Source organism: Carassius carassius, chromosome 1, assembly GCF_963082965.1.
Source record: "Carassius carassius chromosome 1, fCarCar2.1, whole genome shotgun sequence".
NCBI lineage: Eukaryota > Metazoa > Chordata > Actinopteri > Cypriniformes > Cyprinidae > Carassius > Carassius carassius.
The window spans coordinates 18,999,703-19,014,424 of record NC_081755.1 but is presented as its reverse complement, the minus strand read 5'-3'; the positions used below and the strand labels follow the sequence as shown (position 1 = coordinate 19,014,424).

The 14,722-nt window shown below is 42.0% G+C and overlaps 2 protein-coding genes across 4 annotated transcripts in view; both read left to right on the top strand.

Moving 5' to 3' along the window:
* The window catches only part of LOC132140709 (NACHT, LRR and PYD domains-containing protein 12-like), a 538,723-nt gene that overhangs the window by 382,644 nt on the left and 141,357 nt on the right, over positions 1 to 14,722 (top strand). The gene's annotated exons all lie outside the window — the stretch shown is intronic.
* LOC132109732 (tyrosine-protein phosphatase non-receptor type substrate 1) lies at positions 1,975 to 5,876 on the top strand. The gene is made up of 3 exons (XM_059516080.1): positions 1,975 to 2,165; positions 2,531 to 2,836; positions 4,397 to 5,876. Exons 1-3 carry the CDS (start codon positions 2,111 to 2,113, stop codon positions 4,774 to 4,776), a joined length of 741 nt encoding a protein of 246 aa, XP_059372063.1. The 5' UTR covers positions 1,975 to 2,110; the 3' UTR covers positions 4,777 to 5,876.

Here is a 14,722-nt window from a genome sequence, read left to right as displayed (position 1 = left end):
TAAGTTATCTGCGGTGGATAATCCAGGGGTCAGAAAGAAAAGGTCCTGTCATATGTTTATTTTACCCACGAATTCAGCCAGCTGATTTCTTTCAAGTCATTCCTTTCAAGTCACAAGAAAGTTCAAAGCCCTCAAAGAGTGAAAGTTAATGAGATAATTAAGTGACTAATTAAATGACGATTGTACATTAGAGAATTACTGAAAATTGCAGAGCATCAGATGTTGGTGTTTTACTGGTTAAAATGATCCCACCATCATAGAGATCAGTGTTTGTTTTAGAGAAGCCACCTTATGGAACTCAGTTTCTATACATTCTTTCTCCGCACTTATCATTAACCTCACAAATCTCAGCTTAACAAACGTTCTCACAGTTCTGCTTCTGGGGGAGTATGATAAGACCTGTCAGGGGTTACACAATATAACTTTCTTTGCGTCATTTCTCCATTCCTCACCCATACTTGACTCTTGTTCCTTTCACTTATTCATTTTCATGTTTGCATGTTTATATTTCTCAATCTTTTTGATTGTCTAGCTGTTTGCCTCACAGTGATTTCACCTCAGGATGAATTGAAAACACCCGCTCATGCCTGCACTAGTGAGCACATATAGTTGCAGTCCATGGGTCTGGGATACGTACTGTATGACTTTGCCCCTTTTTTTACTAAGATTATACTGCCATACTTAACCCGCTAATGTTTTCCCATGAGTGTGGGATTTCATAGGCAGCAAAGGATTCATTAATGCTATATGTGAATGTGAAAAAAGTGAAAGTGAAAACACTGGATTCAGACATTCAGACATTTTGGACGGAGCCAAGATCATCAAAAAGGAACTTCAACATAAAAGCTAACAAAGACCAATCTAACAAACCAGACAGACAGAAAGAATATAGAATATATATATATATATATATTTTTTTTTTTTTTTTTTTTCAGTTGTGTTTTGTTGAGTGTTGTGGTTGTTGTTTTTGGCTTGGATCCAGATGAGTAAGCCTCTGTAATATGAGCACAAGCATAATCCCCCCGTTATCCTGAATCTTTCTGGGTGCTTCTCACTCTGAGAGATCAGTTACATGATTGATGATTAATGTGCTTTGCCTCTATGAAGCAAAGAAGCAAGAAATTATATCATGATATCATTCTCCGTTACATAAACACCACTTCATACCGTCATATTGATACATGCTCCAGCTCTGTGGGAATTTCACGAAGACCTGAAATGAACCGCTGAATGTCTAAACATTGTATCAAGGCTCTTCAGCCACTCCTCATCATTATATCCTACATTGCCCCAGCATGCCAATACAGCACCCCTGTCTGTCTGAAATATGTGTAGCACTTTAGGGAACACTATTCACTGTTAACTAGCTGCTTAGTAGAAGGCATTTTACTAGCATACTGGCTGTTTATTAGTACTTATAAAGCACATATTCTAGATCCCTTATCCCTATCCAATTCTTGAAGATAACAGCTAAATTCCTTACTGTCAATAAACATAAAACTTAGTTCAGTTTGTAAGGGAAAACTGTTAGTTAATAGTGAAAATTTGTCCCCTAATCTAAACTGTTACCATTCCAGTGTACATGCAGACTTAAAACATCTGCTAAAGTTATATTGAAAACATGTAAACTCAAAAGCCAAGACAAATTTATGGAAGAGTTCCAAGAATTCTTGGACCTTTTTGAGTTTCTCAACTTATTACACAAGAGGTATCCCAATACATTTCCCGGGAACTTTACTTTTGCCTTTCGCAATGTAAATACCACATTATTGTAAATGCAGGAACATTCCAGATATAAGGAAATGAAAGATGGTGTTCGATGTTTGAAAGAATCTCTTGATAAGGAAACAATGGGTACTTTCGAAATCTTGAAACCCCCATTAAGTCAAAGAGAGATAGCCTGACATTATTTAGTGCTTGAAGATAGAAAAGAGGGAGGAACTAATCCTGCCGTTATTACAGAGGGCAAGCACCTACATGCTGTCAGCATGGAGAAAATTCCCCTATACATAGTCAGAGACCGAGAGCACTTTCTTCTCTACTTTCACATCTCTTTCCTCTTCCAAACAGCACACATCTAACAGCTTCCAGCTCTATTCTAAGAGTGAAGATGTTTGTCCTAATGCCATTTTTAATTATTCTCTTGACATCGGACTACAGCAAAGGTAAGTAAAGTTACTAACGGTTTTGCGTTTTTACTTTGTAAAGTCTTGAATGCCTTGGATTTTCTCTACCTTTAACCCTCAAAATGATGTTTTGGAGTTGAGAAAGGATTTTGATTTTGTATCCCATTGCTTGTCATTTGCACAGCAAAAAAAGAAACATCCTTTCACTGATTTAATTTTTTTACAGCAAATTTCTTAACGTGTTCATAACATGCAATAATTGTTCACAGTTCATTATATGAAAATTTGAATTGAAACCTTTTCCGATCTTTAAAGCTTATTTGATTATAACAAAATAATCTTTTTAATACAATATGCATAGAAATGAATCAACATGTGCTAATATTGCTTTTTGATGCATGTAGGTGAAGTAAAGATGCTTCCTTTAGACCACCAGACAGTGAATTGCAATGAGAGGACTGTCTTAAAATGCAGAGTCAGCTCATCAATGCCACTGAATATTGTTAAAGTGTACTGGAAGAAACAAGACGAGAGAGATTTCGAATGTGATCCAGAATCCAGAAACAACCCTCCAGGATTTGAGTGCAACTACACAGGGGAAGCACTGACATTAACCATCTCAAATCTCACACCAGCAAACATGGGCACGTACTTTTGCTGTATAAGGACAGACTCCGGACATGGAAAAGACAAAATTGACGTGTCTATAGGTCAGTACATCCACCCATTTAGCAGTCCAAAGCTGTAGTCATGAAGCATATGGCAATTAATAAATTAATTGATAAATGAATAAACTTTGTTTTATGTATGTTGAATACTTATGTAGCATAGTTCATTTTAAAAATATTTCATATACTGTTTATATACACATTGCTAAAACACATTGTGTCCAGTTCTGCAGATTTGCTTTATTCAACATCAAGAAGATCAAGCCCTTTCTTTCGGAACATGCTGCACAACTCCTTGTTCAAGCTCTTGTTCTGTCCAGGCTGGACTATTGCAATGCCCTCTTGGCAGGTCTTCCAGCCAGTTCTATCAAACCTTTACAATTAATACAGAACGCAGCAGGAAGATTAATTTTTAATGAGTCGAAAAGAATACACATCACACCTCTGTTTATCTATTTGCACTGGCTACCAATAGCTGCTTTCATAGAATTCAAGACATTAATGTTTGCATACAAAACTACCACTGGCTCTGCACCCCTTTACCTAAATTCATTACTTCAGACTTATGTGCCCTCTAGAAGCTTGCGTTCTGCAAGTGAATGTCGCTTGATTGTGTCATCCCAAAGAAACACAAAGTTACTTTTACAGACTTTTAAATTAAATGTTCCCTCCTGGTGGAATGACCTGCACAACTCAATCCGAGCAGCTGAGTCCTTAGCCATCTTCAAGAATCGACTTAAAACCCATCTCTTCCATCTTTATTTGACCCTCTAACTTTAACACTCACTATTCTAATTCTAATCTTAAAAAACAAAAACAAAAAATCTAACTAGCCTTCTAATCTTTTTGTATTCTATCTATTTTCTTTTCATTTATTATACAAAAATATATTTTTAGTATTATATAAAAAAATACCTCTAACTCTAGCTTGCTCTGTTCTTTTTCTATTCTATCTGTTTTCTTTGTATTTATTGTATTATTTAAAAGCCCGTGCTACGTGTACTGTGTTAAGCACTTATATATCATTGCTCTTTTGTTGTTTTTGATTGCTTCCTTTGTCCTCATTTGTATAAATGGATAAAAAGGGGAGAAAAGTGTCTGCTATGTGACTAAATGTAAAAGTAGATATACTGTGTTATTTAGAAGTTTTAATTTCATAGTGTATGCACAGCTATCAAGTTGAAACAAAATAATAAATGTGATAATATGCAATTAAGTGTCCAAGAAAAAAACAATATTATTTTTGTGTTGTATGACAAAAGCAATGGATTCCACCATCATCATCAAAATAAGTGCTCATCAATCACTTATTTTACTTATTTTTAACAATGCTAACTTTTCTTTTCTAACATTTTCAGCATTTTCTGAGATTTTTTCTATAATAATCTTTCAATAACACTTTATTACAAAATTTGGTTACACCATCCTGACCCCACAAATATAGTCACATTATCATGCATATCTAAAATCATATATTTAAGTCATTGTTTATGTGAATTGCATATTTCATATATGTTTAAATACATGTATATATCTGGACAAAGATCTTGAGCGTCACCTCATTCACTCTTATACCTCGTGTTTGTGACTCTATTTACGCAGGACAATGCCCTGGAGAATTCTCCAACCCGATGGCTGGACCTGAACAAGTGCAGTGTAGCTTCAGTGGTGTGTACCCAAAGGCCATGATAAACTGGTATCATTATGAAAAAAACCTGACTTCCAACTCTACAACCACAAGCCTGGAGAACTCTGATGGAACGTTCAACATCACAAGTGTCCTCAACACCCAGGACAAACATAAGAGATATAACTGCTCACTGTGGTCACTCAAACACGGACGATACAGTGATCAAGAGATTGAAGTGGAAGATCAAGCCAAATTCAGTCCTGTTAGCGGGATCAGCTCACAACTTTGTTTATCATGGGCTCTTATCCTTCTCAGCCTGATGTTTTCATCGAGAGCCTGTTTGTCTTTATAATCTTTACATAACAACTAGGGCTGGGCAAGTTAATGTGTTATTATTGCTTTAAATGATCAATGCCGATAACAGTTTTTTTATTATTATGAAAGTCTGCTACTCACTGCCACTGAATACACATAAAGACAAATCATGGGTCACCGCATCAGCATTCACAAACAGATAATTATGCAACAAGCTCATAATCACGACTTCATAAATAGGAAATAGGAAGTTTCCGATAACACGTGAAGACAGCAGAGAAGCGCTTGCTCAGCACGGTTGGAGGGCATTGTTTTGTTAACTTTCTGAAAACTGTTTACAATAGAAATGTTTAGCGAGTGATAGTAACAGACTATCTAGTGATGCAAAAACTACTGAACCTGTGATGAAATTCACCGTTTTGAATTGAAAATATTCGATAGGCCCTTTTCATAGCAATACTTTTAAATGAAAAAAGTGCACAATATACTACTTTTGAATGCATTGTTAGTTTAGTGAATAACAATGCAATTAATTGCAGACAATCATGCAATTAATCATGATTTTTTTTTTTATTATTGTCATTACCCAGCACTAATAATAACCCAACCCCACTTTCACAAGACCTGACAACAAAACCAAATATCTGGAGTTTCATAAATAGAATTTGCCAAACAAATTGATCATCTATTCAATATAGGGGTAGACCTTTTGCCTGACGTGTGGTAGGTCTGGATGTAATGAAAGACCAGTGAATCCCTAAAGACATGGCCACTTAATATGGCAGTTAAGTGACATTTGACCCTCAACTTCAAGACATGACTTGATTTATTGGGTTCATATGAAAAACCCAAACTATTTCAAACAGCACTTTGAAAATGTATATATACCCATTCTTTACGCTAAATAATGTATGACCTCCAATGTATTGAAAGAGTACACTGAATATACAGTAAAAATGGTGAAAAGCTTAGCCATTTTAGTGTCATTTAGATACAGTTATAGTTTTTAAAAAATAGTTTGAATACGTTTTTATTTGTATATTTTGCATTTTCATGTAATTTTTTGTTCAAGTCTATTTGTTTAAATTTATTTGTTTTTTTGTCATTTTATTGTCTCTAATGTCTATATGGTTGTATATATGGTATGGTAGTATTTTTTTAAATTTCAGGTATTTTAATACATCGATAAATGAATTTGCGAAATGTTTCCATTCCTTTGTTAACTTTCAGAAAAAAAACTTTTGAATTACAAGCATCAGTTCTTAGATATGCTGTATATGCTACTTAGATAGCAGTCAAATAGATTTATAGAATTTTGTTGTTGTTGTTGTTGTTTTAGTTTTTTGAGTGACTGAGTTGACTATGTGCAGTAAAGATTTGTCCCATAAAAACTGGTGCTGCTGCTAATAAAATTATTATGTTTATCCTTTTGTTCCAATCAAGACCAATTATGATGATTATTATTATTTTACCTGATAGATAGATAAGTAAATATATAAATAAAAACAATGTTTATGCATGTGCACTAACTAAATCTGACTATTCTAGTCTTTTTGTGATTTCCAATGGTCCATTTATACAAATGTATATAAAATATTCCCCCCTCAAAACTGTCATGCCGTTCTCCTTGTAGTCACTAGATGTCATACTCACACTATACTAAATACATCACTGAGTCTACTTGTTTTATATGAGGATTCAGATTTTACATGGACAACAAAGTCATGAACCAAAACAGTACCTGACTTATTAATGTTCTGGATTTTGATGTCAAAAACAAAAACATGAGAAAGGTGTTCACCTCCCTAAACTGATAAAAGTATTTATTTCTGTATATTTTAATCAGCCTGAAAGGTGAAATAAAACCTAATGTGCTAGATATTGCACATGCTTGCATAAAACATGATTGAACTCTTTTGCGAAGCAACAAATTTGGCCCAAATCTGGCTAATGTTTGCCACTTCTGCTTTGGTTCTGGATTTAACACCCTTGTGTTAAACACCTACAAGAGACAGAAAATTCAGAATTGTCTGTTTTGTCATTTTACACAATTTCAACAACCTTTGAAATGAATTCCCTGCTGGAAAAAAAATAATAAATAAAAAATTGAAACCCTAATAGAATTTGTAGTGGTTTCATTGGTTATAATGGGTATTGTACTGGTTTTAAAGGAAACTGTAATGGTCTCTGGTCTCTACTGGTAAATGTGTCACCTTATACTGGTGGCTTGTTAAAACCACTAAAATATATTAATATTAAGTAACTTACATTAAGACATTGCAAGTTGTTCCATCAATGAAAATAATTCCCCTCTGAGCAACATAGTGGTGTTGCCTTCATGAAATACTTTTTTTTTTCAGTTGAGTGAATGATTAAATGACTGTATGTCTGTAGAGAAGGCTTTTTAAAGCTGCTACTACCACAGACATCTCTTTTCTACACAATTGAATGAGACCATATTGATCCAAAAACCCCATTATCCATTAACTATAATGATCTTTCTATTGCTACAGTGCATGTTAATATATAATGTAGCTCAATAAAGCAGACAGAAACAGCACTCACAGGTTTCTATGTGATCCATCTTCACTGTAGCATTAAGGTTAGATTTCATTTCATCAGAGCCGGAGCTTATTTTACGAAGAGTAGATTTATATCAAGAAGAAGATGGTCAGAGTAACTGCAAGTACACATTTTACCTTGAAATATCAGTCTCAAAATCAGTCTGATCCTACACTGACTTCTAATGAGACAAACAGCTTCTGTTTATTTCCCATGCTACATCTTTGACAGGTTTGTGTTTAGATTTATGAAGCGGGTAAGAAATGTTACGCATGCAACAAAAGCATGTGTATCGTTATCCACTGAAATTAGGACTTTCGCTCACTTGACTGTAGGGGACACTAAACTACGCAGTTGCTTCAAACAAATACAATTAAATAAAAACTGCCAATGAAACAATTGTATCTCTGACATTTGTGAAAATTGGCATTTAAAATTGACTATTGTCTGTTTTGTCAGTAGGTTAGAGGTTTAGCTGCTCAGCAGTGAGTTTCATCGATTGTTCTCAAAGCCCAGTATGATACAGTCACACACACCTGAGCTTCTGCCACCAAAACTCACTGTTGCCATGGTGACCTCAGGTTTACAATGCTTCCTGCTCGCAAGGAAACATTTCTGAATGCCTGCTTCACAACAACAGCTGATTAGCTCCAGTTATTTTATTCCAAATGCAGTCTAATCAGCCAAATCTGCAGTGCATTGTCTGCTGTAAAATATTATTGAAGAAGAACAGCCATCACGGTCTGATGACTATTTGTGAGTATCCAACAATTGCAATTTATTTTGTAAGCGTTTGAAAATGTACTGATGGACATGAGTCAAGTTTCATCACCATCAACTAGTTGGTATTATATACAATGCACATAAATGCCTTGGCAGCTAAAAGCAAAGAAAAATTGCACTTAGTCTGCTGGAGGGCTCAGTTTCAAGAAGTACAGCCCTTATTAAATACTGCCTTTTTTTTCTTTTTCCTTTTTTTTCTGACCCTGGTCCACACAACAGTGTTTGATTAAATGGTCTGAGCTGAATCTATAATGTCTCAGCAAAGCTCTGTGCAAGCAGATCTGACTCATCTCGGTGTTACTATAGAAAATGTTGCCATTACATTTTCAGTTCTCATGCCCTAAATCTAAAAACTATGAACAAAACCTTGTAAAGTAAAAAAAGAAGAAGAAGAAGAACAATGACATCCCCCACACAATACTTATTTCAGCTTCACTTCCAGTGAAATATTGGCTGCTGAGAGTAGGGAGATCATCAAAATTCAAGATTCAAAACCTCTAATGATTAATGTTGCACTGTTTAGTATCTTTATATTGTTAAGCGTTATGAGTTCCTGTTAATTGTAATAACTTAAATGTTTTATTATCATGATATTTACATTTATTTTTGTACAAGTCTGGTACTATTTTGAGTCCAATACAAAGTAAAATCAGCTCTACCGATGCTGAATACATACATACACATTATTTGTCAGGAGAAAGCAGGCTGGATTCAGATGCGGGTAAACTCAAGGCTTTATTCGAAACAGGAGAAGAGTCACGGTTCACAGGTTACACTCGCAGTGACAGGATGAGTAGCAGATGAGTCACGTTTCACAGGTTTCACTCGCAGTGACAGGATAAGTAGCAGATGAGTCACGTTTCACTCGCAGTGACAGGATGAGTAGCAGATGAGTCACGTTTCACAGAAGTACGTATAACCGCCGGACCGGAGGGATGAACAGCTGGAAGCTACTAGGAGCTCAAGGCTTGTAAGAACAAGGGCAGAGGAATCAACAAAACACACTGGAGCCTGAGGACAAGACACGACAAGGTGAGTACAAAGAGCTGCTAGATGATCGGAGCTATTGGTATGAATAACAACAGTCTGACAATAGACAGAGAAACACAGGGAATAATAAAGGGGAAAAAATTAGAAGGACATAGAGAACAGGTGGCGAGCAATTAAGGTTAACAACGGGGAAACAAGGGAGGCGGGGAAAACAAACAGGCAGACGTGGTGAGCTGTCAAACCATCCCAACACACACACACCCACACCAAAAAGACAGGTGATTAGCCCCGAGACCCGACAGTACCCCCCCTCCCAGGAGCGTCACCTGGCGCTCTAGGAAGGGGCCTACCTCGATGCCGCCGGAAGTCCTCAATCAACGAGCGGTCCAGAATGTCCCGGGATGGCACCCAACACCTCTCCTCTGGACCATACCCCTCCCAGTCCACAAGATACTGAAACCCCCTGCCGCGACGCCGCTCATCGAGTAATCTCTTAACCGTATAGGTAGGAGATCCATCCACAAGACGAGGGGGTGGGGGGGTGGGGCGACTGCAAGCAGGATTAAGGGGGGAAGAGAACACAGGCTTGACCCTGGAAACATGAAACACCGGGTGAACCCGACCAAGAGTAGGAGGGAGCTTGAGCCTGATCGCCACCGGACTAACCACCTTGGTGATGCGGAAAGGCCCAATGAATCTGGGTGCCAGCTTACGAGAAGGCGCCCGGAGAGGCAGATCCTTGGTAGAGAGCCAAACCCGTTGACCACACACATAGGTAGGAGGAGAGGACCGGCGACGATCAGCTGCAGCCTTGGTTCTGTCAGAGGTTTGGACCAAAATCCTCCTGACTCTCTCCCAGGTGCGACGGCAGCGCTGGACGAAAGCCAGGGCGGATGGAACCGCTGCGTCGGGTTCCTGTGATGGGAACAGAGGTGGATTATAACCAACAGCACACTCAAAAGGGGACATACCTGACGCGGCCGCAGGAAGGGTGTTATGGGCGTATTCTGCCCAGGAGAGCTGCTGACACCAGGAACTCGGATTGTTGGATGCTAGACAGCGGAGCATTCTTCCTAGATCCTGGTTGGCCCGCTCACACTGCCCATTGGTCTGAGGATGAAAACCAGATGACAGACTAGCAGAGGCCCCAATCTGTGTACAAAATTCCCTCCAGAACCGGGAGACGAACTGGGGACCCCTATCTGAAACAACATCCACCGGTAACCCGTGGAGACGGAAGACGTGATCCACCACCAGTTGGGCGGTCTCCCGGGCGGAGGGTAACTTGGGCAGGGGAATAAAATGAACCGCTTTGGAAAAGCGATCCACCACCGTGAGAACTACAGTGTTTCCCTTCGAAGGAGGAAGCCCAGAGACGAAATCAAGGGCAATGTGTGACCAAGGACGGGAAGGGATAGGGAGAGGATGCAGTAGACCATCAGGAGGACGATTGACAGGCTTACTTTGGGCACATGTGGGGCAGGCCAACACAAACTGTCTAACATCCGCGGCCATAGTAGGCCACCAAAAACGCTGTCGGATGGCAGACAACGTTCTCCGAATACCTGGATGGCAGACTAACCTGGATGAGTGACCCCACTCAAGGACCTCAGAGCGCAGCGCAGCCGGCACCGGCAACCTGCCCGCCGGACACTCTCCCGGCACCTGCACCCCTCGACCGGCCTCCTCAACTCGCTGCTCGATACCCCACGAAAGGGCCCCGACCACCACCCCCTCAGGAAGGATGGCATCGGCCGCAAACTCCCCTCCCGGAGCACCGAACAGGCGAGAGAGGGCATCAGGCTTGGTGTTCTTTGATCCCGGCCGGTACGAGAGGGTGAAGTTGAATCTGGCAAAGAAGAGCGCCCAGCGGGCCTGACGCGAGCTCAGCCTCTTGGCCGAACGGATGTATTCAAGGTTCTTGTGATCCGTCCAGACCAAGAAGGGCTGCGCTGACCCCTCCAACCAATGACGCCACTCACCCAAGGCCAATCGTACCGCCAGCAGCTCTCTGTTGCCGATGTCATAGTTACGTTCTGCAGGGCTGAGACGATGAGAGAAGAATGCACAAGGATGAACCTTCCCATCATGGAGGGAACGCTGAGATAGAACTGCGCCAACCCCAACGTCCGAAGCATCAACCTCGACAATAAACTGGGCCTCCGGATCTGGAACCATCAGAACAGGTGCAGAGACAAAACGGGACTTTAAAATGTCAAAGGCTACCTGCGCCTCCCGGTTCCACCTGAAGGACACCTTAGTGGAGGTTAAGGCTGTCAGCGGTGCAGCGATCTGACCAAAATTCCGGATGTAACGCCGGTAGAAGTTGGCAAAACCCAGGAAACGCTGCAGAGCCTTCCGGGAGTCAGGGACCGGCCACTGGGCAACAGCTTCAATCTTAGCGGGATCAGGCTTGATCCCCTCCGTAGAAATAATATGGCCAAGGAACGTAACAGACTCAGCGTGGAATTCGCACTTCTCCGCCTTGACAAACAACTGGTTCTCTAGTAACCGCTGGAGAACCCGTCTGACATGCTGGGTGTGTAATTGGAGAGAAGAAGAAAAAATCAAAATATCATCCAAATACACAAAGACAAATTGATTAATCATGTCACCCAACACGCTGTTGACGAGTCCCTGGAAAACGGCTGGAGCATTGGTCAGACCAAACGGAAGAACCAAGTACTCGTAGTGTCCCGAAGGGGTGTTAAATGCCGTCTTCCAATCATCCCCCTCCCGAATGCGCACCAAGTGGTAGGCGTTGCGCAGGTCTAACTTGGTGAAGACCCGAGCTCCCTGTAATAATTCAAAAGCAGAAGACATTAAAGGTAGGGGGTACCTGTTCTTGATAGTAATGTCATTCAAACCTCTGTAATCAATACAAGGCCGCAGGGAGCCGTCCTTCTTCTGAACAAAGAAAAACCCTGCACCAGCGGGAGAGGAGGAATGGCGGATGAGCCCAGCCTGAAGTGACTCACGTATGTACTTGTCCATGGCCTCTCTCTCAGGACCTGAAAGGGAATATAAACGACCCTTAGGCGGAGAAGAGCCCGGGAGGAGATCAATGGCACAGTCGTAAGGGCGATGCGGAGGTAGCGAGGTGGCCCGGGCCCTACTGAAGACCGCCCGAAGATCATGGTACTCCGCCGGAACACCAGTCAGGTCAGAGGAATCCTCCTGAGGAACACAAGACACAGAGACAGGACAAAAAGCAGCACCCAAACATGACACGTGACAAGACTGACTCCAGGCTAAAACAGAATTACTAACCCAATCAATGTGGGGATTGTGCTTGTGCAACCATGGGTGTCCCAGAATTAAAGGAGCCTTAGGGGAATCAATAATAAACAGTTCAATCCGCTCATGATGACTGCCAGCAATATGGAGGTCTATCTTAGGAGTGACGTGGGTGATGGTGGTAAGGGGACGGCCAGCTAATGACCATGCTGAAACGGGACTAACTAAAGGAACAAGTGGGATTCTCCAACGTTGAGCAGAGGCAGCGTCAAGGAAGTTCCCCTCAGCCCCTGAGTCCACAAGGGCGAGACCAGTGTGTAAACGATTCTGGAAGGAGAGTTGGAACGGCAGCTGAGTGCGTGCTGCAGGAGAGCTTGAGCTGAGAACCGTGCCCACCAGGACTCTCCTCCTCACTGGTGGGCCCTGGCTTTTAACGGACACTGAAGGGCGAAGTGGCCTCCCTTGCCGCAGTATAGACACGCCCCCGACGACAGACGCTCCTGCTTCTGCCGTGGTGTAAGCCGTAGACGACCCAACTGCATGGGCTCCTCCTCCGAGGGCTGTCGGCCGGCTGAACTGGCAGAGGAGGACTCTAGGTGGCGCCACGGGGCGGGTGTTTGCCGTCGTTGGCGGCGCCGGCTAAGACGACCCTCAATGCGGAGCGCGAGACTGATGAGCCTATCCAATTCCCGCGGGAGCTCTATGGCCGCGAGTTCATCCGAAATGGCGAAATCCAACCCCTCAAGAAAACGAGCGCGCAGCGCGCTCTCATTCCAGCCGCATGCCGCAGCTAAAGTCTGGAACTGGATAGCATAGTCAGTGACGGAGCTCCTCCCCTGAGACAGTCGTGATAACTGGGCCGCCGCCTCGTCACCCTGAGCAGAGCGATCAAACAATTTGGCCATCTCTAGACTGAAATCCGCGAAAGTGGCACAACAGGGAGCCCGCGATCTCCATACGGCGATTCCCCATTCGCGGGCGCGGCCCGAGAGGAGTGTAAGGACATAAGCCACCTTGGTCTCTTCATTAGCGTAACGCCGGGGCTGCAGAGAAAACACCAGCGAGCATTGGGAGAGAAACGCTTGACAGGCGTTAGGATCGCCATCGTAGACCGGCGGATTGTTGGCATGGGGTTCGGACTCGTGTGACATACTGGTGTGAGGAACGGGCCCCCGGCTCGTTGCCTCTCGCTGAAGATCGTCCACCCGTGTGAGGAGTTCGGAGACTCGGGCACTGAGATCGTCCACATCCTGCACGGTGGTGTTGAGCTGGGTGGCATGCTGCCCTAACAACACTCCCTGTTGAACGAGAGCCGAGCGAAGCGGATCAGATCCCGCTGAATCCATAATCTGGTCAGACTGTTCTGTCAGGAGAAAGCAGGCTGGATTCAGATGCGGGTAAACTCAAGGCTTTATTCGAAACAGGAGAAGAGTCACGGTTCACAGGTTACACTCGCAGTGACAGGATGAGTAGCAGATGAGTCACGTTTCACAGGTTTCACTCGCAGTGACAGGATAAGTAGCAGATGAGTCACGTTTCACTCGCAGTGACAGGATGAGTAGCAGATGAGTCACGTTTCACAGAAGTACGTATAACCGCCGGACCGGAGGGATGAACAGCTGGAAGCTACTAGGAGCTCAAGGCTTGTAAGAACAAGGGCAGAGGAATCAACAAAACACACTGGAGCCTGAGGACAAGACACGACAAGGTGAGTACAAAGAGCTGCTAGATGATCGGAGCTATTGGTATGAATAACAACAGTCTGACAATAGACAGAGAAACACAGGGAATAATAAAGGGGAAAAAATTAGAAGGACATAGAGAACAGGTGGCGAGCAATTAAGGTTAACAACGGGGAAACAAGGGAGGCGGGGAAAACAAACAGGCAGACGTGGTGAGCTGTCAAACCATCCCAACACACACACACCCACACCAAAAAGACAGGTGATTAGCCCCGAGACCCGACATTATTGTTCAGTCATTGTTTTAAATGATTCTAAAGCAGTCCTTTATATTAGAAATATTATATAATTTAAAACAGCCATTTTCTACAGTAACATATTTTAACATTTAATTTATTTCTGTGATGTCAAAGCTGAAGTTTCAGCATCATCACTCCAGTCTTAAGTTTCACATAATCCATCAAAAATTATTCTGATATGATGATTTGCTACTCATTTATATATATGTCTGGGTGATATGTAGAACACTGTAGATTTTAAGGGGTTATATTGCCTGTATTCATGTTGAAATCGATCATGTGTAAATAGAAAGGCTATTATACTCTGTTTACTCAATTGCATAAGGTGGTAAAAGTCAACACCACTGGCAATGCAAAAGCCCATTAAGGATGGTGGTGAACTATCTTTGACTGTCTGTCCTCACGATCCCATCATTAAATGCACTGTTTG

Excerpts from the sequence above, each read along its gene's own strand:
- LOC132109732 (XM_059516080.1), top strand. The coding sequence starts at position 2,111 with ATGTTTGTCCTAATGCCATTTTTAATTATTCTCTTGACATCGGACTAC. Across the intron at positions 2,166-2,530 it reads GACATCGGACTACAGCAAAG|GTGAAGTAAAGATGCTTCCT; the intron begins GTAAGTAAAGTT and ends TGATGCATGTAG. Across the intron at positions 2,837-4,396 it reads CAAAATTGACGTGTCTATAG|GACAATGCCCTGGAGAATTC; the intron begins GTCAGTACATCC and ends CTATTTACGCAG.